General features: G+C 37.5%; 1 protein-coding gene across 4 annotated transcripts in view; it reads left to right on the plus strand.

Moving 5' to 3' along the window:
• ITGB1 (integrin subunit beta 1) overlaps positions 1–25,629 on the plus strand; it is a 43,323-nt gene that overhangs the window by 3,126 nt on the left and 14,568 nt on the right. For 2 of the 4 annotated variants that reach the window (XM_021542964.4, XM_085572970.1), the window contains exons 2-11: positions 16,282–16,351; positions 16,580–16,665; positions 18,132–18,354; positions 20,334–20,504; positions 20,817–21,055; positions 22,279–22,434; positions 23,425–23,520; positions 24,275–24,364; positions 25,019–25,159; positions 25,288–25,490. In XM_021542964.4, the coding sequence (XP_021398639.1) occupies positions 16,282–16,351; positions 16,580–16,665; positions 18,132–18,354; positions 20,334–20,504; positions 20,817–21,055; positions 22,279–22,434; positions 23,425–23,520; positions 24,275–24,364; positions 25,019–25,159; positions 25,288–25,490 (1,475 nt within the window). Of the gene's footprint in view, positions 1–11,955; positions 12,739–16,097; positions 16,121–16,281; positions 16,352–16,579; positions 16,666–18,131; positions 18,355–20,333; positions 20,505–20,816; positions 21,056–22,278; positions 22,435–23,424; positions 23,521–24,274; positions 24,365–25,018; positions 25,160–25,287; positions 25,491–25,629 lie in introns of those variants that run through there. The other 2 variants (XM_085572971.1, XM_085572972.1) reach the window with 2 other exon arrangements.

A 25,629-nucleotide genomic window follows, 5' to 3' on the forward strand; every position in this document is an offset into this window, starting at 1 on the left:
AGATTGCTCATGCCACTTCATGTGGCACTTGGAAAAGACATTGACTAGATAGATCCAGAAAAGACAGAATCCATATTTAACAATAGCAAAGCCTATTCTGCCTCCTTTGCTTTTCTAAAATGTCAAGTGATTTATTTTTTCCAACTTTTTTTTTAGGATGGCCAAGCCTTTTGGCATCTGTTTAATTCTTAGGAGCTGCCGTCAGTCCTCTTGAGAGGGAATCCTTGTTGGGAGTGCCTTTTTTCTTCTTATTTTTCTTTGCCTTTTAAGCTGCTTCTATTGGTAGTGCTCATGAAGCAATTAAATAAATTTAATCAATCTTAAAAATATAATTAAGGCAATGTGTAGTTAGATTTATTTTGGAAGTGTCATTAAAAAGTACTTGTCAGTATGTGTACTATTCCCCTATGACTAGATTTTTAAGTCAGCTGCTATATTCTGTGCCTGGTAGAAAATTTCCGGTCTACCAGCAGCAGAAAACTCAAGAGTTCAGTCTGTGTTTTCCTGCCTCTCTTCTCCCATGTATCTTTATATTGCTGATTCTACAAATTGTTTCACTCGCCCCACTTGCCTTGCTTTGAAGTCACCTTCTAATAGCAGTTCTCACTGCCACTTCTGATGTTTCTGGTTCCATACTCAAGGTGTTTCAGGCTTCTGCTCCGGTGTAGGTGTGCAGGGATATTTTTTAGACAAACACATCTCAGAGCTGTACATGACAATAAGTTTTTGTTGTAGGGGAGAGTTAGCAGTTTTTTTCTGAAGAGGATGTTTGTTTGTTTTCCAAAGGGGAGGGAGTATCACAGATTTGAGAACAAATGAATAGATGAAAAAAATTCTGCACCTCTGTCTCCTGGACAGATACTGGCAATATCTATATGTGATTTAATGGTCCTTTTGTGTCAGAAAATTAAAATCTGTTAGATAGTCGTAATGCTGCTGAATATTGTTATTTATGGTGGCAGATATGTTCTCCTTTTTACTGTGTAGTTCCTCATTGCTCTGCCCTGTGGTGTATTGTGTTGACAACTTTCTAAAAAGGATGGTATTTCTTGTCATGTGGTAACCAGAGGGGACCACAGTATTGACCAGTATCTGTCAGTCGTTGTGGTTATGGCATTTCTGGGCTAGCCTACAAAGCCATTTTTGTGTTTACCCACAAATGGGACGACATATTCTATTTCTTCTTTTTTTTTTTAATAATTTGTTCTGAATAGGTGTGGTCCAGTAACCTAAACTCCTAAAACTGTAAGTCAGAATAAATTTATAAGACCTTTTCTCTGAACTTTTTTCTCTCCCACCATGTGGATTATTAGTGTAAGAACCAGTAAAAAGTATATACGGCTTCATTGTAAGAAATTGTCATGTGCTTTAGCTGTGTGACTTTATAGCCCAATTTAAGACACATGTAAGCTTGCTGGACAGCTTCTGTTGGGAATGTTATGCAGAAAATGAAAATTCTAACTTTTCTGAACAAAAAATGAGACACTAGGCAGCTCTTTATACATCACTAAATAATATGATTGCCTTTTTCAGTACTGAAGGTGCTCTCTTTAGTAGAATGTTGTTATTTAACATCATGTATTTTTGTAATAACCACCTTCTATTACTTTTCTATTCATAAACTAATCAGAGTGGTTAGTGGACTTCCTAGGCTATTGTATTTTCTCATTAATGGATTGGATATGTTCAGAAAGATGGTAAAGTCTCAAATCTATAACAAAATTTGCACATAATCAAGCACATGGTAGGGGAATTAGCCTGATGAGACTATAATATTAATGTGTTTTTTTGAAAAAGGTGATAGAATTCCTACTTGTAATCATCTTTAGGGTGTCACTGAGCAGAAGCTCTTTAATATTTTGGTGATTATTTTTTTTGGTGTATCTTTCTCATTCCTCTTTACTGTCGGCTGCAAAATGGCTTATGAAGCATGCTTTCTGTCTTAAAAGTAGTTTCATGTGTTTCATTTTTTCCTTTTTCAACAGCAGCAACAAAATACCATTAGTATTCTTGTGGTTTTATTAGAGGGGAAGGTTTTGAGTAACAAAGCTGAGGCTGGAATCTCAACTTTGTTATTGCTTGTAAGAGCTGAGACGTTTCTGGTCTTTTCTCACCATCCTTTTAATTCCTTTCTATCACAGAAAAATGTTTTGCAAATCTTTTTTAAATTAATGCAGTTCTCACATTTTGTCAGCAAATCATTAGACTATAAGAATCACTTTCTCAAAAATTCTAATCTGTAAGATCATGCTTAAGTGCAGATTCCTCTTTATAATGGTAATAAAATGCAACACATACCTAACACCAGTCCTAGCTTTGACTTACTTAGTTTTAACTTCTGCTCTTGGTACATTCTAGTGCAAAAGCAGGAAGAAGGGCTGTTGTTTGTATGAATTCTTGTTGTTTTAAACTACAAATTTCCCTGTAGTATTTATACTACAAGGAAGTACCTGTATTTAATTTTCTGTTATAGCTATTAACTTTTTTTTTTTTTAATTTTGTATATGTGCAAGTAAAATAACATTTTTTATATGGAAGCTGAACAGAAAAAGAGAAATGTTTCTTTTATCCTTTGTGGCAGACTGAAAAACAGTAATTATATATTGGGCTGAACTGTAACACTGAACTTACCCTCATTCAAACATGACTGATCTGTGGTTATTTAAAAGAGAAGAAAATTAATTGTATCAGATTAATTTAGAAGGAGTCAGTATTTCACTTAGGAAATGATGATGAGTCAAAAGTGGTATCTTGTATATCAGTGCATACTTGGGCTCTGGAAAACAAACCTGAGACTGGGATGTGTAGTTTGACATACACTTGCCCTTGAAATAAATATTGAAATAAGGATGTGCCCATTTGGAAAGGGGGATAAGTTGTCATTCTGGTGTTTCTTAGTTTTCTTTGGTGGAATTGTAGTTTAATGTGTGTTAACATGTGCTTACCTTGGGCAGTGGTACCAAAAGTCACATCTTCTCCTTGTGCAGGAAGATGCTTCTGATCTTTCCTCATGTGCTCTGGGTCCTTGTAGGCTGGCAAGACCTGCTGGGAATGATCTTCCACAAAGCAGAGGAGCAGTGAGCAGTGGGGTAACCAGAGCATCCAGGAGCATCCTGGGGACCATAGGAGGTCATATGAAGGACCTGGCATTCTAGTAGCTTGGCCAGCATGCTCCACAAATTCATCTGCTTAAGTATTAAATTGGCAACACCAGCTCTGCCTAGATCCTCAGCTGTCTGGTGTTCAGATCTTAGGTGAAGAGGTTTTGTATAAAGATGAGTACAACTAAAAGGAAGGCCTGTTTCTGAACTGGAAATAAATATGAAAGAACATAATCTTTTTGATGTTAAATCAAAGCATTCTCCCAGGTGTCAAAAGATGACACATTTTAGTAGTTGGTTATTAATAAATTTGGAATAAATTTTGTATCAGGATGGCTTCTGATATTGCTAACACATCTTTGAGAATGGAGCGGCTGAAGGTTTTGTGCTTGTCCAGTCAGCAAGTGAAATGCTCCCTCTTCTGTTAATGAAAAGGAGAAATGAGGAAATCTGTGCTATCATCATCCGCAAGGTTGGCTAGGGTAAGCGTGGTTGGTGTGCTGCCAGTGAATTCTGGCTGGGCTTTTTTCTTATTACACTGATGTTTTATTTTCTTGTGTATTAGGAAATTAGTTTTAGTGGGTTTAGGATAAAGTCAATAATTACTTTCTCAGAGTTTCCTTCTGTGCTTTTGCAGGGTTGTATTTAGTGTGTGTTATTGTGCTGACTTTGTGGCGCCAGGTGGAGATTGTCCCAAAGCTGCAAGGCATGACATAGCCCATCTGCATAAAATAAAAGGCTTGGCAGTTTTTGAATTATCAATTTGCTGATTTTGTGGCAGAATAGATTAAAAATCTGTCTTTCAGTTACATATGACTATAACTTAGGTGCATTTCCAAAACACCTGAAAGTGTAACATTTTAGAAAGTAACACTTGTTCTTTGTTTTTACTGTGCGGTTAAAAAGTGGGGAGTGATTTTTTTTTGTTGTTGTTTTTGTAACTTCTATGGAAATAAAAATCAGTGTGAGAAATTAATATACAAGAACTTCAGTGTAATTTTTCCTGGGTGTGGACTTCAGCATAAAAAAGGAAACAGCAAATTTCCTTTTTTGGAAGAACATGCTGAACATGCCAGCTATAGGTTGTTAAAAACACATAATCAATAAACAGCAACAAACATTTTTTTCTATGTATGTGTTCTCTCCCTCCACTACATGTGTTGTTTACATAACTTTTCAAAACTAGACTAAAATGTTACACAGCCATGTTACAGATATCTCCTTTCAGTAAAAAACTCAACTTCAGCTTTAAGGGGTAACTATACTGTAAGATTTTTGCCAGCATTTTTACCATTGCCAGTTGTCCAGTTTGGATAGTAATAAAAGAGTTTGCCCAGGTACTGCCTCTTTTTGGTGCGTAATTCACAATGCAGTTTCATTTTCTGAATGAAGAATATCTGTATTAAGTATGATCAACATTTGCTTGTAGCTGGAAGCAATTTTAATGCTGTGTCTTTGCAGAGTTAAAAAAAAAAAAACCTCACTCTTTTGTGATAACTCAAACTTTGCAGCAGACAATTGGTTTTCAAATTTACCTGAATTTCATATTTTGAAAAATGTTCTAGTGGCTTTTGAGCCATGAATTCAACTAAAATTGTGTTTAATTTTCATAGGAATGTGGTTCTGCAGCAATTTATACAAGTGCTAGGTCTCACCTGTCCCTCCTGCCTGTAGCTGCGCAGTTTTGCCATCCTACTTGCATCAGCTGTGGAAGTTATAGGGCTGTACATTGAGTTATTGAAATAACTGTTCTGGCTGAAAAATAGCTTGGTCAAAAATTAATTTTTAGTTAGTTCAGTTGTTGCAGCTGGGAGACCACATGCCTTGTGAAGGGCACGCTTCAGAGCTGGGGAGGAAGGGGAAAACGTGCAACTCATAGTGAGAGCGTGTGGCACTGTGGCAGTCCAGAGATAAGTTGGCATAAACTGCTGTGGAGCCTCACAGCATCTGCTTGTGCCTACTTCAGTGCTCTTCTGACTTGAGTAATCCATCTTAACTTGCTAGATCAGGTGAGAAATCACTCAGCAAGGTGTTACTGCTCAGCTTGTTCCACTGGCTCAGCTAAGAGGCAGAAGTATCGTCCATAGTTGGCACCAGAGAGATGCAGGGTGCAAAGTGGGGAATTTGAGGGTCTGGAGAAATTGAGCTGGCTCCTGGGTTCTGCAGTAGCAGACTGGTAGATGTACTTGGCTACTATGAGAAACTTCATCTTTTATTGTCTTTTGCAGTGCTCTTAGAAACAGCTTGTGGACTCCAGGCTTAAAATTCTGCTCTGGAAAGCAGCAGAAGTGTATGAATAGGCAGATTGTTCAGGCCAGGACTGCTTTTTATGAAGTACTCTGTGATGAGCTTGGGTGGTTTTGGTTTTGATTTTTTTATTAAAAAGTCTTTTAAGGTTGAAGTTATTTTTTTTTCCTAAGATTGATGAGCTTTTTGCAAGTGCTCAGATTTGCATCAAAATCTGGATAAAGTCCACTGTTTGTGTCAGTTTGTGCTTCTGCCTATCCTGTCATCACTGCCGTTGAATTAATAATCATCATTAGTTACATACACAAAAATATATAACATATGTATGAAAAATTAAATATATATAGAATTAAATTATATTCAGAATTACATAGATACAAATTTATAAGGCTGTATGTAGTTCTGTGGGATGACCAGTTTATTTTTTCTACATGATCATTTTTATGGACACTGGCATTAAAAGAATGTTGAGGACGAGAGTTGTTTCAGTACAAGTCTCATTCTAAATTGTGTTTAAATAGTGAATCTTTTTAAAAACTTGATGCTAAATATTTGAATATTATCTGTAAATATTATTTTATGTTATTGCTATTCAAATTCTGAACTAAAATATGAACAAATAACAAACTAAAATCCTTCAGTATTTTGTTCTTTGCTTCTGTTAATTTTTTTGGCCAACTAATTTATTCTGACAACCTGTAAAAATAAAATTAGAATAGTTCCCCAAACTTGCTGGCTGTGTTGCAGAGGATTTTTAAATAATTCATCCAAGATCAGTTTAGGATGGTTGGCCTGTGACAACCTGAATTTGGGCTGGTTTAGCAGCAGAGAGCCCAGTGTAATTTTGAAGGGTAGTCTGTCTGACAGCCACCTGCCCCTTCTTTGAAGCTGTTTCCTCAGCACTCCTCTGTCCATGTGCAGGTCTGGTTTTCACTGAGGCTTACAGAAAGTAGTTTTTGACACAGAGGGGAAAGGGATAGCCCAAGGTCCAAGTGGAGCTGGCTTGGGATGGAGGTGGGGGAGGTCCCCGAGTGGTAGTGCAGGGTCAGAGGTTGCTCTTGTGGCGATGCTGCAGCACTGCTGATTCTTTCAGCTACAGTTTGCTTTCATCTGGGTTTTTTTGGCTGCTGAAACTGTACCCTGAGTGTTAATGATAGCTCCTGGTGGGTGAACTCTGCCATGTAACGACAGAAGAGTTTCCGCTGAGTTTTCTCTTTGTGGTGTGCCAGCTGCTGCCTTCCTGCAGTACCTGCAGCAATCGCCACTGCACAAGTGCAATTGTTTTTTCTTAAAGAAATAGATGAGTGAGACATTGCATTTATTGAAATTATCTAGCTTTTTACTTAAGAACATGCTCTGTTCTGTTCTGCTTTTCCTTTAACAGAGAAGCTTGGATTAAATGAAGTTTAGCCAGATGTTGTGACAGTCATGGAGGCAGTACAGCCTCGGAAGCATCAGTTACAGTCAGCTGTGTAAGAGCTATATTTATATGCTTAACTAAACTTTTCGTTTCCATGTGTGGATAAATGTGAGGTTTAAGTTGCACAAAATTAAATAGTGTCTTTATGGGAGTAGTAAGTGGTGCAGAGTATGCAGGAATTTAATACTACCACATGGAACAGACCCTCATGTTTTCTACTAGAATGGCTTAAATCATTATGTGGCATTCTTGATTGTAACCTGTCTGTGATGGAAATGCTAAACGTAGCCAAGAAGTCTTGTAGGCTGGAAAAAAACTATGTAAACAAGTTAAGTATCCAGCTCACACTTTCTCCCACCAAAAAAAATGGTGTTATATTTAGACTAGAAAAAAAACGAAGTTGTTATGGCAAAAACAACTTGTGGTTCTAAAAGCATTTGAAAAGTACTGAAACAACAGATTTTTAAAATTCAGTTTTAATCACAACTGTCTGAAGATATGCTTGTAATAATGAAAATCCTGAAATATTTGTTACTGAAAAATGCCTACTGATAACAGCAAGATTGAGTACGATGATAATTCGTACCAATTTCTGGGGACAATGTGCTTTGAGTCAGTAAAGTTGTGTTGAACTATTGGAAGCTTATGTTTGAAAGAGTATAGAAAAGGGATATTTTTGACAGTGACAGTTTTAAGGGGGAAAAAAAAAGACCTATAGCTGTTATTGGCACATGTCCACATTGTAGATTTATCCTTAAAGAGGAAACTTTCTAGGTGTGCATGTACAGAGGTGCTATAGGTGTAGCAAACACTTTCAACCACAATATTGATAGCAATGGGCATGGTGTGTTTTTGTGGTTTAGACTTGGCAATGCTGCCTTTGCAGGGTGCTTGCACACCGACATAAGCAGCGCAGGACATTGTTTTGTCCTTTCCTAAAATTCAAAGAGCTTCATTGTATCTTTGTATGAATCCTCGGGTTCTGTGGGCAGGATGCAATTGCATGGAATTTCATAGGCACAACAGTTTGTGAAGTGTAGAGCAAGATCTATTTGCAAACTGGATGGTCAGAGATGTAAATGTTATAGTTTAAACTAGGTTTAAGCCATAGGTAATCAACATATCAAGCACATTGCTGATGTTTTAATGAGATGTAGCTGCAAGTCTGAGTGCTCTGATGGAGAACAGGCAGAGTTGTATTTCTCTCCTAATTAAGTGTTGAACTTTAAGCACAATACACCTGCTTGTTAGTCTAGTTTTCCAAAAAGAGCTCTCACAGTTTATGCTGTAAATTGCAGTTTGTGGATAACTGCCTGGTAAAAACATTTTTTAAAAAAGGAACATTTTCATGAGAAAGAGTATCTGACTTGGCTCTTGAACTGTTTCATATATGTAGTCATCATGCACAGGTTGCTTGTTCCTGTGAGCTGTGTCTAAGTACTACCTGCCTTTCAAGCATTGAGATGCTTTCCAGAATAACATCTGAACTGTTGAATCTTGTCTTCAAATTATGATTCAACAGGTCAAGAAAGTGTTATACAAATAATCTCTTCATGTTCATAAAATCCAAGCCAGGGACAAGGATGGTTAATACAGCAAAGTAGTGTAATGATTTGTGGTATGGTAGTACTGTGAAGATCTAGTAATGAATTACAAGCTATCTGTGCATGGCAGTGTGTACACACACTGTTTGAGAAAAGGTCCTTTCTTCAGAAGTGGTGCTGACTAACCAGTGTTAATCCTGCCTGCACCACAGTGCTCTCCAAAAAGCCTGAGAACAAAGAGAAGAGATCAAGGTTGCACTTGGGGTTTGCTGACTACAAAGATGAAGGCTCTTTGTCAGTAGCTGCATCTTCAGGTTGCCTCTGTGCATCTTTTTTCTGTTCTTTTACCTTCTGTCACCATGAAATTCTGACATGTGTGGGTTCTGAAATAGAGATATTTCATGAAAAGACAAATCATGGTGTGATTCTTGGGACTGTCCTGTGCAGGGCCAGGAGTTGGACCTCAGCGATCCTTGTGTGTCCCTTCCATCTCAGAATATTCTGTGAATAAATTGAGTGGGCTGTAGTAGCAGTAGTCTTCTTTACAATTTGCTATGGCACTTGTTTTTCTTGTGATGAGTGGGCAGCCGATTGCAGGACTTTGTCATTTAGAGAAATTGTCAATACATTTTGCTAGTGAAAACTTAGAAATTCAGGGAAACAGATATATAAATACAATGAAAATCAGCATGGTATGTAATTTACCCTGCCTTTATACATTTGCTATGTTCCATAAAAGTCTACATTCTGTAGGTTTTTATGGCTTTCCAGAAGTTCCCTGGCTGCCTTCGGTTCCTTGTACTCACTTATAGCGTATGTCCCCAGAGTAGTCCATATTGTTTGGATTGGTCAGGTCTGCAAGTAGAGAGGGATTTCAGCTCAGCATGCACTGGTCAGAGTTGTCATCCACAACACAGGAGGTTTGCAGTTGAGGCTGTCTTATGTGTCCGAGTGTGAATATACATCTGTTTCCCTTCAGTTTCCTTCAGGGTAGAGCATTTGGTCAGAAAGAAATAAAGTTCATAATCCAGATTATGAACCCAAGACTCTGTTTTTTCTCATGGACAATATGCTGTAAATATTACAGGGAACAGTAACTGGAACACCAACACCTTTTTATCTAGCTGCTGCTGTATGAGCCCTTCAATAGGTATACTGGAGACAAAACTATCAGTTTGTTTTCTGCCTCTGTGCCTTTTGTTCTGTGGAGCAGCTTTGGTTTAATTAAAGCTCTTACTAGTATATCCTGTAGGATGATAGAGTATTCCCAGGAAATGGGAATGCAAACCCTTTGGGGCTGAGGAGGGACTGAAGCCCATTTACCTTACTTTCTGTGTATGCCACAAAACTGCGAAATATCTGGGCTTGATTACCATCTTCTGTCATGTCTCAACTGGATCTACTGCATTTTATCTTTCTCCTTGTGGAGAGATGTCAGATACCAGAAAACCTTATCATCTGCAGTTGTTCTGAAACCGCTACCTGTATTTTTTCTGATTATAGATGAAATATATGTCTTCCATCAAAAAAATCTTCCCCACCACAATTTCCTGCAGCCGGGCACCTAACTTGGGCAGATTTGTTTCCATTCCATAATTCAAATCAAAACCAGATACTTTGCATAAAAATACCCAGTTGCTTTTCATTCCATTATTTAGAACTGGTAAACAGTTGAGAGCTCCTGTGAAACCCAGAAACAAACACCAGCAAATTCTATGTAAAAGCAATAATATGGCCAAACCATGTGAGTGCTTGTGAAGTTAGTGGTTCAGTCTTGAAGCAGCTGTGTCCTAAATAAACTAACAAACACCCCATACCCTGGGGACACAAGATGCTACCATGAACAGCCTTCCAGCTCTGTTCTCATGAGCTGTGGCCTCAGCTTACTCATACTTGTACATGAACATTTTCATTTATTCTGCTGAAGGGGCCGTGTGTTGTAGGTGCCCATGCTGGGATTTCAGCAAAAGACACAAGGTTATTTTAGAACCTAACACCTACTGGTTTTTCCCACTGCATTCAGTCCTTTTTGGTGAATTTTAAGATACTTGATTCCGTGGGAATTTTTTTAGGGTATGAATAAACTGTGGTAATAATGTAATGTAACTCAGAGTCTTAGCAGTTGTGTTACTCTTCATGTTTGTCTGCCTTACGGGGCACGGGAACAGCACAAGAATTTTGATGTCAAACCTGTAGAATTGTGATCTCTTTTCTCATGGTTGAGCATGCAGAAATGTATATTCTCATCTCTTTTTGGACTCCCAACCCTGCAGGGGAATCTTCTGAACTAACAGTGCCATACACTAGTTGCAGCAGGTGACCTTATAGAACCATACTGGAATGGAGGTGCTGGTCTCCCTAACCTAAGCAGAAAATCAATTTTCTGTAGATTTTAACTCTCTTGTAATTGAAAGTTAAGTCTTTACTAGTTTATTATGTATTATTTAAATATATAATGCCCTGCTAAAACAGTGTTTATAGAAGTGATTCTCATGAGTATTTGGAGACTTATTCCATTAACTTAGAAATAACTGACAGAAGTTACATCCAATGTGGAATACTGTTGATTCTTTTATGCTGTAGCATCACGGTAGCTGAAGTAGTTATGCCTTAAAGTTTTCTCAGGAAACATTTTGAGTAAGCAGTCTTTATATGCTGAACTTTTTGTGTAAAAGTTATTTCACTGCTAAAGAATTTTTTATTTTGCTCTTGAGTCTGTGATAACATCCCATTCTTTCCATATTACTGCAAGAGTTCAAAACCTGCTGCATTCACGTCTGTGAAGTTACCAGGGGCAGAAGGAACATTGTGGTCATGAGCCAATGCTGTTAGGCGTGATAGGCTGTTGAAGGAAGGCTTACTTCCAGCATTCCCATTTGGATTGCTGTGTTGCAAAGCCCTGCTCTGGGGACTGCACTTCTGTTGTCCATCTTGACTTTTCCCATCAAATTCGCTTTCCCGACATGGGGGATGCTCTGCTAGTTCATCCCTCATGACGCAAGGTCAGGAGCTGGGCCTCTGTGAAGGACAACCAGACAATCAGAAGGCTGGTCTGCATCCAGGAAACAAATAGTTTTACAGGCTGAGTTTAGGATTGGGCTCTTTGATTAAAATTGCTGGCAATTCAAGCACCAGTGTTTATTCCAAATCTCTGCTTGTTTAATGAAGAATGCATCATGTAGTTTCTTAATAGTGGTCCTGGAATTTACTGTGTGGTGTATTCTGACTATACTTCAGTATCACAGTAACACTGATTAAGTAAATAAGATAGCTGTGAAGGTCATAAATGAAGAATTACCAAATTAAGATTTGTGTGAAAATCTATACTGCAGGCTTGAAAGTTTAATCAAAAGGAAGTCCTTAGTGTGAAACTTCTTTTTTATTTTGTACTGGTGCCTTAGCAATATGCCTCTCTCAAAACAGAACAGCAAGATACCATTTTACTGCTTTCTTTTATAGTGAATTGCTTCTTTGCAGTGAATAGTTGTACAAGCAGATATGTTTAGAGTTATTTCATGTGCAGGCATCTTGGAGGTTGTAATTAATGGCATCTGTTGAGAGAGTTCTGTTGAGGGAGTTCTGCTGTCAAGAGTATTAGCAGGTCATTGCTTGAGGTTTGTAGTTTCTGTGTAATTGCTGTCCTGTGTCACTGAGGTTGTTTGGTTCTTCAGTCCCTTATTCCCCCCCCCCCCCCATTTTTTTCAGAAATATGAATGGGATTCATTCTGCCAGTCAGTAAAATTCATACTGAAAAGCATGGCCCTCAGCTGATGCTAGGAAACCTTCTGGAGGGAGGGAAGAAGGAACTGTTGTAGGAGAGTAGCCATTAAGTTCTGAAACAGGCATCTCCAGAGACTATTACACTCTGCTTATTTTAGAAATGTGTCTCTTCCTGCTCCTTTTTTAACCAGAGCCTTCATGCCTGGGGGTGGGGGCTTGGCTGTGTGACCAGTGTAGTCCAGCACACAGCCACAGGCTGTGCCTGAGCAGCAGGAGCCTTTGTCTCCCCACCCCCTCCAAGTTCTCTTTTTCTCCATCCTCTTCTCACCACTTCTGCCGCACCAGGAGAAGTGATTTTGTAACCAGGTGGAAGAAACAAGACACTTATTTGTTGGATTAGTTTCAGAAAGATCTTTTCTTGTTCCAGCCCTCCTGGTGGCTGCAGTAATGCTGGCATTGATCAAAAAGGAAAGCAGTAAGAATAATCAGCCAAGAGGTTAACCAACAAGAGGGAATAATCAGCAAGGAGGATGGGGCAGCTCTCTTCAGTGACTTTCCATCCTTGCACTACATGAAAGTGGCTGTAAACGTAACATCAGCTCCAGGAGGAATCGATTCCATGCAGCATTTCTGAACCATGAAAATAAAGCTCATGCTACGAGGTGTCAGGCTGAGGGAAGCACGAATGCAAGCCCAAAAGTGTGAGGTGTGTATTCATTTCTAGGTTTGTAAGTGCAATTAGAGTGGTGTGTGGGGATATGAGTAAGTTGGCTGTCTGGATACTGCTTTTAAAAGGTGCTGTCTGCACAACAGCTCAGCTCTTACTGCACACTGAAATGTTTCCCCCATGGTCCGGTTGCGTGTTTCGGTGGAAAGCTTTGCAGTGAGGCACAGTTCAGATGCAGTAGGGGCAGATGCCATGGAGTGTTTTCCTGTGCTTGCCATCAGCTTGGTGGATTCTGCATTACTGGGTGAGATGAGGAGCAGCTCAGCTGAGGGGACTAACACTACAGGAACCCAATATGTTGTTGTTAATATTGCCTTAATATCTGTATAAACTGTGGCCAGAAAGTGATGAGAGAAGATCAGCATAGCCATCAGTATTTAATTTCAAAGGAATAAATGTGTGTATAACTCTTACCTTTCTTCCTTGATCCCGTTTGCCCAGTTAAGTTTCTGTAGGGATGCTATTGCCTTTCTAATAAATAAACTTTAAAAGGCTTCAGTGGAGTGGTTAATTTCTGAATATCTTGATGATTAGCAGAATGTGAAGGTTCTAAATATGTAATTTACAAATTCAATATTCTGTGGACAAATAATAGTTTCTTCTTTCCGTTGTCACTTAATGACTCTCTCATTTCAAATTAAGAGCTATGGAAATTTCCATCAAAGCTGATTTTATAAATAAAAAAATTTCTTCAAACATTACTGTTTGTCAAGACAGTAAGTAAAAAAAACAACTTGGAAAGTATTGAATCTAAACATTTATGGTTATGTTCATGTTAGTTTTCCTAAAACATTTAACAGAAATAGATTATGGTTCACAAATGTGCAGAAATGATTTTAAAATCAGTTTTTCAACAGTACACCATTTGCAGCCTTTTAGAAAGGATCCAAGTGGTAATACAGTATTAAAGTGATTTCAGTCTCTTGGCTTTAAGTTGCTTTTTCAGGGAGGAAAAAAAACACTTTTTCAAGAATTCCGGAATCTTTTTCAAGGCTTTAGAAAGGGGAGAACAAGTAGAAAATAGTTAAATGTTGCATAAAAATATTCATTTATTTCTTGTAACAATTGGGGTTTTATTCAGTCGCAGTCATTTGTGATTGAATACTGACACGACATTTAGTTGTCGCTCCACCGAGGTTTTCCAAAGCCTTTGGCTATCCGGTGTGCTCTGGAGTTGTTTGCTTGGGTTTATTCCCTCAGTGGAAGAATCTGCAGGAGGGCAGCTCCCACTGCTGACTGGGGACTGGCAGGGGAGCGCATTCGACGCTGCAGCAGGACGAGGGGTGCATGTCTCTGCTTGCATGGGACAGCAGCAGAGCTGGATCCGGAGCAGCAGATCTGTTTGCATTTCCCCAGCTGGAAAAGCTGTTAGCTGAGGAGGTAGAGGAAGCGAGGGGCTGTGTGCGTCGCTCCGGGAGAGGCATTGGCGCAGCCATATATGGACAAGGACGTTTTCCTTGTTAACTTTACCGGGACTCTGTGCCCAGAGCTGCATTCATCATGCAGATGCATTTCCACTGGAACGTTTCTCTTCCAAACCGTCTTACTCATAGCTTTAGCACTGTGTCACCTCTTTGCTGATTTATTTATATAGTCTGGGTGGACTTGCTGTGCATCCACTCTTAGTCTGCCCTAAAAAGGTGAACTGTTAATAATTTTCTTGTCTAGGCTGACAGAAAACATGGTACTTACCTGGTGCCAGCAGCTTGGACTTTTTCTTACTGAAAAGCCCACCCCATTTTGGGCTGTGCTAAAAGCAAAACTGCTTGAGTAACAAAATATCCTTTCATTTGAGGGAAGCAAGGTTTGGTGAACACAACATACCTACCATAAAACCAGGAAGAACTTGAAAGTTGAGCAACCTAGTAAGGACTTGCTGTCCAGACTGCTAGTCTGGTAGGTGGGCTCCTAACATTGTCTTTCCAAACCTTTGTTCAGTCCCTTCATCTGTCTTCCACCTGCTCACGTTCCTTGGGTCACCATTCCCCTCTGATCAAGGTTTGTGGTTGCACAGGTTGAATTTAGGTGATCATTTATAAAGGAGCTTAACAAAAGTGTTCTGGAAGAGAGTTTTTGTGAATGAAGGACTGGTCACTTACAAAGTGTGCAGAGAAAAATTCAAGTTGCATATATGCAGTAAGTAGTGTTCAAAGGTTAAGTAAGAGATAATTCACAGTTCTGTTTTTTCCTCTTTTTTTAACCAGTGATTTCCTTTTTGCTTATGCATAACATCAACCAAAGTAGTTCAACAGCATATTCTCTAAACTCCACTGCTTGTCCTTTCACCACCCCATAGCATCCACTGAAAAGTGAGCCAAAGTGATTTATCAGAAAAATATGAGCCGTTTAATACTGTTGTTGGATACAATTTGTTAGCAAAGGGTTGGCTTCTGTTTGAAACTTACCCCATCAGATTTTGGAGCAGCCGTCCCTTCTCTGATAGGTCTGGCTGGATGTGCAAAGTAACAACTGTACTTTAGTGTGCAAAAACCAAACTCAACTGCTGTACTAATTTGAGCATTGCTTACTTTGTTGCTAATTTGTACAAAAAACAGTACATCATCTAGAAAAATGACATCTTCAGTTTAGGAGATTCTGCCAAATTCACTTTTCCTTGGCTATACTGCAAGAGATTTTTTTAGAACAAAAAGTTATTAAGAATACTTTTGTTTCCAGGATGACTGGAGAGGATTTAATTACCAACATTTTAGAGTGTTCAAGAAAACTGCCCATTATTATCGAAGTTCTCAGAACTCTTAAATAAAAGAGAAATAAAATTTAAAATAGTATCAAAATTTAAAAGGCAACTGACCCTGGCTGACTACCTGCTATTATGGTAGGAAACAATTTAGAAAAATTTAGCCTTTCATTAATACTTATAGCACTAAACAATTTTTTTTTTCTTTGGATGGATGGTATCCAATTCTTTTCTGTTGTCTAAAGAAGTAAAAACAGGGGTAGAGTTTATGTCAGGGATGCTTTATGGTGCGTATTTTGAGATGAAATTTCTAGTTTGTTGTATAAAATGCAAAGTTAATCTGCAAAATGCCCCTTGAAGATTACAGAGAAAATGTTTTGTCAAAGGCCTTGGTGTTTATCTTGAAATGGAGATGTGAGTATAGAAGCTCTGTTTCCGTCCTGTATTATTGTGGTAGCTTTATTTAGAAGTGTCTCTCTGATAACATTCAGAGCATAAATATTTTTTATAAGGTGTTAAAAAACTGGTCTGGGTTCTTCCTCCCAAGTGAACGACATTTCCGAATTTCTCATAGCTTGCTAGTTTACCTAGCAAAAGAACATTTCAAAAGAATTTAAGAAGCTACTCTGATGTCTTCTAAATACAGTGTAGCCCACAAATATGGTTTGTATTAAGGCAAAACTGTGCAGCTGGTACAACTAAGAGAATTAGATTTGTATTTGTTCCATGTTCCTTGTCTCCTCTGAAACTGTTATATGTCCACAGCTTTGTGAATTTTTTTTTTGCACTTCTTCATCCAGTTTGGTTTCTCTTTTGTCTTCCAGACTAATTTCAAATGGCTCACGTGTGCTGGCATCCTCTGTTGCTTAATATGGAATGGATTTGCCCAGCAAGGTAAGGCACTTGATTGCACTGCAGTAGTTAATTGCTGCTTTAAAATGGTATCTGTTCAGCAGTTATTTATGTGGATAAATACATCCTCACTAGACAAATGCTAATGCAGTAGGTCAGTCATATCTCATGTTAATAACCTTTGGTTGGAACTTAGCTTACAAAAGTGAAGTGCTGTTGTTGTAAAACACCTTTCTATAACTGAAATGACGGATTTGCATTCCTCGCTAGGTGGAAGCGACTGCATAAAAGCAAATGCAAAGTCATGTGGGGAATGTATACAAGCAGGACCAAACTGTGGCTGGTGTAAAAAAACAGTAAGTGTTGCAAAAATCTTTTTATGGTTTGTTTTTTTCCCTTGGTTTCAAACTTTAGTAAATACTTTACCTGTATAGAAATATCTGTTTTCATTAACAGTAGTTTCCTCTAGTTCTTCAATATTTATTTGTACTTAATCGAATACTGTGATTTTTCTGATTTGAGTATAAACATTTTTCACAATATGTTTACTTCTCATTTTCTAAATCCTAAGTGTATACAGACACTATAAGCTGTCTCATAGTTATTTAAAATTAGTCCAATGTGGAATCTGAGTATGCTTAATTATAGTCTTCCAGTGACATTAGAGTTAGAGCTAATTTTAGACAGATGTAGGTGGAGCAGGGAAAGAGATTGAAGGGGATTTTTCTTCTAAAAGAAAGATTTTCAAATTTTAGTTTTCTATTGGTAGACCTGAGGAGTAGGACATAGGTTTGTGTGGGTGGGTAGTTTGTTTCATTATGAAACAAAAAGGATATGTTCTTAGGTTAAGAAAAATTAAGTTCAGGAAACTGCAAAATATAAAATATAACCACTGTATGCTGACATATCTTCTTTAGGTTAGAAACAGAGGGAAATATTTTCTATAGCTCTTCTTTGGTTTGTTTTTGAAACTGAGAAATTTTCCTTTTTCTTGCTAGGAGATGATAATTTATATTTATTTCTGTATATTGCCTACTTACTCTTCCCAAAACCAGCTTATAAACTTGCAATATTTAGTTAAACTGACTGCTTTTATAATTTCACCTTGAGCTATCACATTTCCTGTAGGTCTGTGTCACCAAAAATTGACAAGGTTTAGTATACATTTATTTATATGCATATTTTAGGGATGGGGACAGAATCAGAATTGCCAAGTTTCTCAATTAAAAGCCTTATTTATTTATATTTGAAGTTATAGCTTTTTTAAGGTTGGGTGTAATGATAATTTGTTGTTCAGAATAAAGCAAAGGATTGGTTTTGCTTATGGGTGTTATTTTCAGATTTAATGCCCCAAAATAAGAGTTGTCTTTGCCCTGCTCTGTCAGTAGCTATTGCTTTGTTGTGGAGTACCGAGATACACTTGTATAGTCTTAATTAAAAAGAAAAGAATGTTAAAAGCAGACTGTATGAGTAGGTTCACATTATTGGTAACTATGTGAAAAGGAAAGATTTTTCTACTTGTAGTTACTTTTAGAGTAGCCAATTTAAACAGATGTCCCACTTCTGATGGAAGTGGCATTAGGCTTTATTTTTTTTCCCTCCTGCATCTTATACACAGATAAGTATTAGTAGATGCAAACTCCTGGAGTAAATAGTAGTCATTGAATATATGTAGTATCATTTAATATATTTCAAGACTGTGCTTTATTACTGAACTTTGCAAAAAGATAGATGTTATCATTGTAGAAAGAGCAGTTGTGGGTAGAATATAAGAACTTGCACATAGCTCTAAATGTGATTCTCTTTTGCCTGTGTTTTCTAGGACTTTTTGCAAGAAGGAGAGCCAACATCTGCCCGGTGTGATGACTTGGCAGCACTGAAGAGTAAAGGCTGCCCTATGGAAGACATAGAGAATCCCAGGGGCAGCAAGCAGGTGCTCGAAAACAGAGAAGTAACAAATCGTAAGAAAGGTGCCGCAGAGAAGCTGAAACCAGAAGCCATTACACAGATCCAGCCACAGAAATTATCACTGCATCTAAGAGTCGGTAAGGATAGTTTCGTTCCAGTTTTGGGATGATTCTCTGCCACCACCACATCTGCATTTTTTGATTTGCATGTGTAACCATTTTGTTACAGAAATGACTATTTTTCAGATAATATGAATGAAAGCAGAGCCATTCAGTTCAGCTCCAGGTGTTTAGGTACTCCAAATACTGTATGATTTTTGAGAAAGATTAGATATTATCACTTGTTTTATATTTCCCAATAGAACTTAGGAGAAAATTGATACAAGATGAATCAGAAAGGTAAAATTGTTTTGTTTTTAGTATTTTGTAGTTGATTTTTTACAGTGTGCCTATAGGATAAATGTAGAGGAGTCAGCAAAAACTTCAAGTTACTAAAGCATTTCCTTTTGCTTGAAGTACTGCCGTTTCCTGAAGTCTGTGTGTCTGAACAAAGTGGTTTTGTAGTTATGCAGTGCAATTTTTGGATTGCTACATAAAATACCTTCCAGAGGCTAAAGATGTGGGCACAGAACCACAGCAATGAAAAAACAAAGTAGTGTATCATTTCTAGCCCCTAAAGAGAACTTTATCTCATTCAAATGAGGGGGGCAGGGAGGAACAGGGCTAGTGGATCACTTGAGCACAATGGAGATTGTCCTCAAGCAGAGTTCTTAAGTACTGTAGTCACGTTGAACAGCTGCCTTGTATTTTCCTGGAAGAAGGCATTGTACTTGGGGTCAGCTGCTTGGTGGTAGTTGCAGTAATAATTGGAAGGTGATGTGAAGCAGGCTCAGCATGATCTAGAGAGGAAAGTAACGAAAATTATTTTGCAATTTTGGTATGGCTCCTGTTTATTTCTAATGTGGATTTTTTTGCTTCAAACCAAATTATTGTTCCTCTGTTGACACAGATTTTCTTCATCAGAACACAGGGAGCTGAGCAACCAGAATCTAATTACCCAAAAGATGTTTGTAAGCACTTCCATTGGTATTAGTTCTCTGAGGAACTGTGTACTTGCAGAGGGAGATACTTGCTTTCCGTGCAGGCTTTTTGAAATATTAGCGAAGGAAATCTAAACAGATTTTTGTGCTGTTTTGTTTTTTTTTTGTGGTATGACTTCTTTCCCTTTTCGAGGATTGTTGTTCGGGGTTTTTTTGGGGAAAACCATGTTACATAGCTGTGTGATCCATATGCTGTTCAACTTGTCCATTTAATGTTTTTCTCACTTAACTAATTTTGTTGATGTTCAGCAAATGTTTTCTAATTATTAAGCAAACTTAAGTGGCAGCAATACTACCATTTAAGCTCAATGACTGAGGGGAGTGGGACATCCTATTGATTTAACTCTTTATTTTGTATAAAATAGGCAAAAGAATACTGTTGTAGTTTCTGGGAAAGAGGGTGTGGTATGTGTGTGTAATCCTTCTTCACTGTCTTTCAGCATCAGAGTGAGACTACATACTTTTGTAGGTTTTCTGCAGGGTCTGGGGTTACAATCACATCAAATGCTAACTTGCTGTTCTCTCACTGCCATTTCTGTGCTCTGAGCTTGGTAGATGCAAAGTAACTTGCAATATTCCATCCAGAACCAATTTTCTTTTATAAACCTATTAAAACAATGTGGTTTTATAACTTTTCAGAATTATTGAAGTCATCTTGGATGAAATTTGTGCTATTAGGTCTTACAGGAACCTTGTTAGAATGACTGTAAGCATGAAGATTTGAAACTTCACCAACTATAAGAAGCTTGGGTTTTGGCATGCTAATTTTTCTGTGGGGAAATAAAGTACTTCAGAAATATGAAATTGAACATTTGAAAGAAACACTTGTTGACTTTTTTTTTTTTAATCCTAATTTGATGTTAAGCATTTCAGTCAACAGGAGGAAAAATAACTCACCTGTAATTCAAAACCTTCCTAAGGATTTACAAGCCTTTCCTTAGAAAGCCTTTTTCTTGCCAGTACAGTTATGGAATTTTTATGGACTGTTTTTTCTTTGTGGTTTAATCTCTGAAACAGGGGAGCCCCAGACATTTTCATTAAAATTCAAGAGAGCTGAAGACTACCCCATTGACCTTTATTATCTCATGGACCTCTCCTATTCTATGAAAGATGATTTAGAGAATGTGAAAAGTCTCGGAACGGCTCTGATGTTAGAGATGGAAAAAATAACTTCAGACTTTCGGATTGGTAAGAAAGACTTGCCTAGTCTAAAAAAACAATAATTAAGCCCCCCAAGTTTCCTTCATGTCATGTTTCACATGATTGTATATGAAGAGGATTTTTTTTTCCAATTTAGCAGTATTATGGCAGATGTTCTAACACATACATACATGAACAGCATAGAAGTATTTGGCATTGGTGGAGAAAGTGGGACATAAATAAGTATAAGAGCTATTTCTGATGTCAGTTCAGCTATAATGCATTTGAATTCTGTTATGTGATAATAGAAATAAGACTACCATTCTTCAACTTACAGGGATGTTGTTGTTCTTGTCTTAGGCTTTGGCTCTTTTGTGGAGAAAACTGTGATGCCTTACATAAGTACAACACCTGCCAAACTCAGAAATCCTTGTACAGGGGACCAGAACTGTACAAGTCCATTTAGCTATAAAAATGTGCTCAGCCTTACCAGTGAAGGAAACAAGTTCAATGAACTTGTAGGTAAACAGCACATTTCTGGGAACTTAGATTCTCCTGAAGGTGGATTTGATGCAATAATGCAGGTTGCAGTTTGTGGGGTAAGTGTGTATTTTTTTTTTTTTAATGTCCTATTAAATGAAATTGTTTGAATGCAGCCTTAGTGTTTTATGGTGGCTGGAATTTTAATATGTCACCTCCTGCAAGCAAGACAGCGTATGTGAGGAAGAACTCAGTGAGTGAATGAAACTGGGAAATGTGAAGGTGCCAAACAGAGGTTGAGATCACAGTATGTAAAGACAAAGGTTTTAAAGTTTGCTGTAGAGGAAGACTCAGGTTCTGCTTTAAAGTGTGTGAGATTCTGAGTAAGCAGTTATTCTTAGATTATTTTAAAGGTCTATAACCTTCTTGTGGTTGTGGTGGCAGAAATTAGGTGTATTGTGACTTCTACTAGTTTCTCAGAAAGTAGATGGAACACTGGTTTTTTACTTATCTTTGAAGGCCTAAGGATTATTTGTTCTGTCATTTTTTCAGATTATTCTATGCACCTGTGGAAAATGGACTCCCAAAAAAAGCAATACCCAAGTTTATTACTTTGTTTCTGTACTATTTTTGCTATTGATCAATGGATTCAGGACTTCCTGAAATTATCTGGAGTCTTGATTTAAAAGTGCAGTGTTTATCATAAGCCTTTTAGGGTTTGTCTGGTTGTAACTGTTAGTATATGGCCCTTTTACATTGTCTTCTTTAGTTAAATTAGCTAGGGTTTCAGCTCCATGGATAAATTTTAAAAAATAGGAAAGGGTAATCTACATAATTAGGCCCTGCAGTTGTGAGCTAGGATGCTCATGGGCCAGTCCTCTGGCAAGCACTGTGCTGGGTGCAAATCTGCACTAAGTTGGCAAAGCCTTGATGATTCTTCAGAGTCTAATGCTGGGCAGTTCAGTACTGCAGCAGTGCCACACACCAGCATCCTGGGCCTGCCTGCTCATGGCATGGGAGTGGAACTGGCACTGAAGAGCCTGATTCTAAACCCTGTCACTCTTCAGATACTCCAGTGAGAACTGAACAGAGTCTATCTCAAAAAGGATCTTTTTTGCCTTTGTTGAAGAGCCTGCAGCAGATGTTTTGGAACAGACATTTAATGAAGCACAAGTGTTTCCAAGGTTTACATGAATTAATGTTTTCCAAAGTGGCACTTCTGCATTGTGGCTTCTCCTAAGTCTGTTTACCTTTCCATGCACTTCTCTCTCAAGTGTTGATCTCCAATGCTTTAAAATAAATTGGTACAAAATACCAAAAATATGTTTGTGTTTTTCCCAAGGAACAAATCGGCTGGAGGAATGTTACGAGACTATTAGTGTTTTCCACGGATGCTGGATTCCACTTTGCAGGAGATGGAAAACTTGGTGGAATTGTTCTACCAAATGATGGGAAATGTCATCTGGAAAATAATGTGTACACAATGAGCCACTATTACGTAAGTCTTCATATCATCTTCTAGGGAAATGAATATTTTATGATGTTTAAGCTCAAAAGAACTCATTGGGTCGTGTGGTATAGTTTCAGACCACTATGTCTTATAAAATTTATCTGTTTACATCGAGTGACTTTAGTTTGACTAAAGCACATGTGCAAGAATTAATCTAGTCTTAATTGGAAAATTTCAAGAAATGGCAGTTTTCATGCTATGATTAGGTGTTGCTGGATTTCAACCTTTTTGATGACTAATAATCCTGTATGCCACACTGAATCACAGAATATTTTGAGTTGGAAGGGATGCACAAGGGTCATAGAGTCCAACTCCTAAGCTGGACTTGTATGTCCCCTGGAAAACTGTGGTGGTTGTTTCATTATTTCAGTAGTCTTCATTTTCAGAATAGTTTACTAGGGAAAAATACTGTAAAATATCTGCTTGAATAGTTTTTTAAGACCGAAATCTTACAATGCAAAATTTATGGTAAAACTATGGTTAACATTGCCTTTGTGGTTTACTGGAAGGGAGATCTGACAAAAAATGCAAAGAAAAAATTACCAGATGGGGTAACCACAATAAGCTTTACCAAGTTTGTGTGTTCATATATTCCTAACTTTGAGTGAAAATAGTACAATAAAAAACCTAAAATTAATTCCATTTCAATAATTTCTTTGTGAAACAGTGCAAATATTGGTTTTGAGGGACTGCAGATAATTTTCTGAGGACATTAAGTATTTAACCTTTTGTACAGCATGGAATGTAAAAATGTCCATGTGAACAAACACCTATCTTCATGAGGCATAGATGAAACCTTACCAATGCCTGTTTGTTTTCAGAGGATGTTTTGCTTTAGAACTGTGACATGAGCTGGCTAGTTAGGAGTTCTGTGTATGTTTCTAAAGATTATTTGTATTTATGATGTTAGAATTTTTCTGATTATTTTCTAGCAATATGTCTCAAATTTGAATTTAACTTTATGCTTTATGTTTTTAGGATTATCCCTCTATTGCTCATCTGGTACAGAAACTTAGTGAGAACAATATTCAGACAATCTTTGCTGTTACTGAAGAGTTTCAGGCAGTCTATAAGGTAAAGAAATTACTCTGAAGTTATTAAAATTGACTTATTTGAAATTAAAGTAATTGTGGAACTAAGTGATCATGAAAGTAATATTTTGCTACCCACATACTTTATTATTAAGCTTTTTTTATTTCTTCAAATCAAAACTGACTCTCTGTGTAATTTCCAGTGAGAAAATTCCCCATTCTCCTTGCTACTCTTGATAGATATGAGTGAGTGGAGAACACATTTGCAGTTCTAATTTTTGTGAACGTTTTTACATCAAAATAGCTGAGGAGGGTGTGGACACTGAATCAGGGGACACACTTATGAAAGAACATATTTTGTCTCTTTTTTTCTATTTATATACCCGATGTTTAAAATGAACTGAACTGCTGGATGTGATTGTGCAATAGGAAAGGGCATGCATATTTTTCCTTCTTTTAACCTGTTTTTTTGGTTTTGGGGTTCTTTTTTAAACTGTATTCAAGTTTTTGTTGGAAAATTATGCCTGCCTATTTTTAATGCATTCTAAGTGTGGTTGAAGAGAGATTGTGGTCAACTTGTACAAGAGAAGGGCTTAGTATTCTCTTACCAAATGCATAGTTTGTACCAGTAAGGCTGTGTATAACCTCAAAAATTGTGTTCATCACTTGCAACACAGCTTTATTTTTTGAAGTACTTGACTAGTTAATCCACTAATGCATTATATCACCATTTGTACTGCAAATTATACTCTGTTTGCTAGTAAGACTGTACTTTTCCTTTTTTGTCAATATTGAAGGAACTGAAAAATCTGATACCAAAATCAGCAGTGGGAACATTGTCTTCAAATTCCAGCAATGTGATTCAGCTGATCATTGATGCATACAATGTAAGTTCAGATTTTATATGTTCATTTTTCTTGCTCCTAAGGTTTTCAAGCAGAGACTCTAAGGTGGATTAGTTAGTGTTCTACGCTATAAAGACACTCCATTGCTGTAAAAACATACTAAGCATTAAGCCTCTATGACAGTAGGAGGTCAGATGAGTAAAAAGATACACTCTTAATTACTCTTAAAGTAATTTAAAATGGCATTACAAGGAAAATTTACCATTCATGTTTTCTCTTTCAAAAAATAAAATTCACAACCAAGACCCACACTGTTTCTTCAGCTTCTTCACTTTTACCTACTTTCTAAGTGTTAGCAAAAAAGGCCATTTTGCTGGGTTTGGCCCCACAATATTTTCTTCATTGCTACATTGTGTGTAAATGAGCCTCACTTCTCCTTTGGAGTACATGGAGTAAATGAGTGCCTCAACATCCTGTGGAAACCTGTTCTGACCTTGTAACAAGCTCAGACATGGGGCAGAATCGCCACGGTGTGACTTTGGGTAGCCCTGGGCTGGTGTTTCTCAGCATATTGGAACTTAACTTAAATAATTCCATGGGGTTGGTGCTTAGACTGGGCATAGTTGTATAATGTCTGTTCTTCAACAGTACACCTTTGCAACTCAGTTTGAAGTTAGGTAATAACTGTTGCTTCAGTCCCTTTCTTCAGAGGTTATCCTGGAAAATACTAAGCTACCGAAAGGAGTGACAATCAGTTACAAGTCTTTCTGCAAGAATGGAGTGAATGACACACAAGAAGATGGAAGGAAGTGTTCTAACATTTCAATTGGAGATGAGGTAATTCAGAGTATATGTGTTGCTGCTCAAATACAAAATGCACTTAAAATGTCCAACACAGCATTTCTTTCTAATAGTACAGACAAAACTCCTTGTAGTAACATGACACTCCATTTTTTTTTTTGCAGGTTAGATTTGAGATTAATATAACAGCTAATGAATGTCCAAAGAAAGAACAAAATGAAACAATTAAAATTAAACCACTGGGATTCACTGAAGAGGTTGAAATTAATCTCCAGTTCATCTGTGAGTGTCAGTGCCAAAGTGAAGGAGAACCTAATAGTCCAGCCTGCCATGCAGGAAATGGAACATTTGAATGTGGTGCGTGCAGGTAAATAGACATTTTCTTTATCTTTGCAAAAGAGAAATACAAGCAAGATCTTTGTTTCCTTAATTAGGGTCTATTTGAATGTACTGTTTTGGTTTTTTTTTGTGAAAGAACTAGAATTGCTATTACAGGCATGTTTCTT

This window comes from Lonchura striata, chromosome 2, assembly GCF_050655825.1.
Source record: "Lonchura striata isolate lonStrDom1 chromosome 2, ASM5065582v1, whole genome shotgun sequence".
Classification (NCBI taxonomy): Eukaryota; Metazoa; Chordata; class Aves; order Passeriformes; family Estrildidae; genus Lonchura; species Lonchura striata.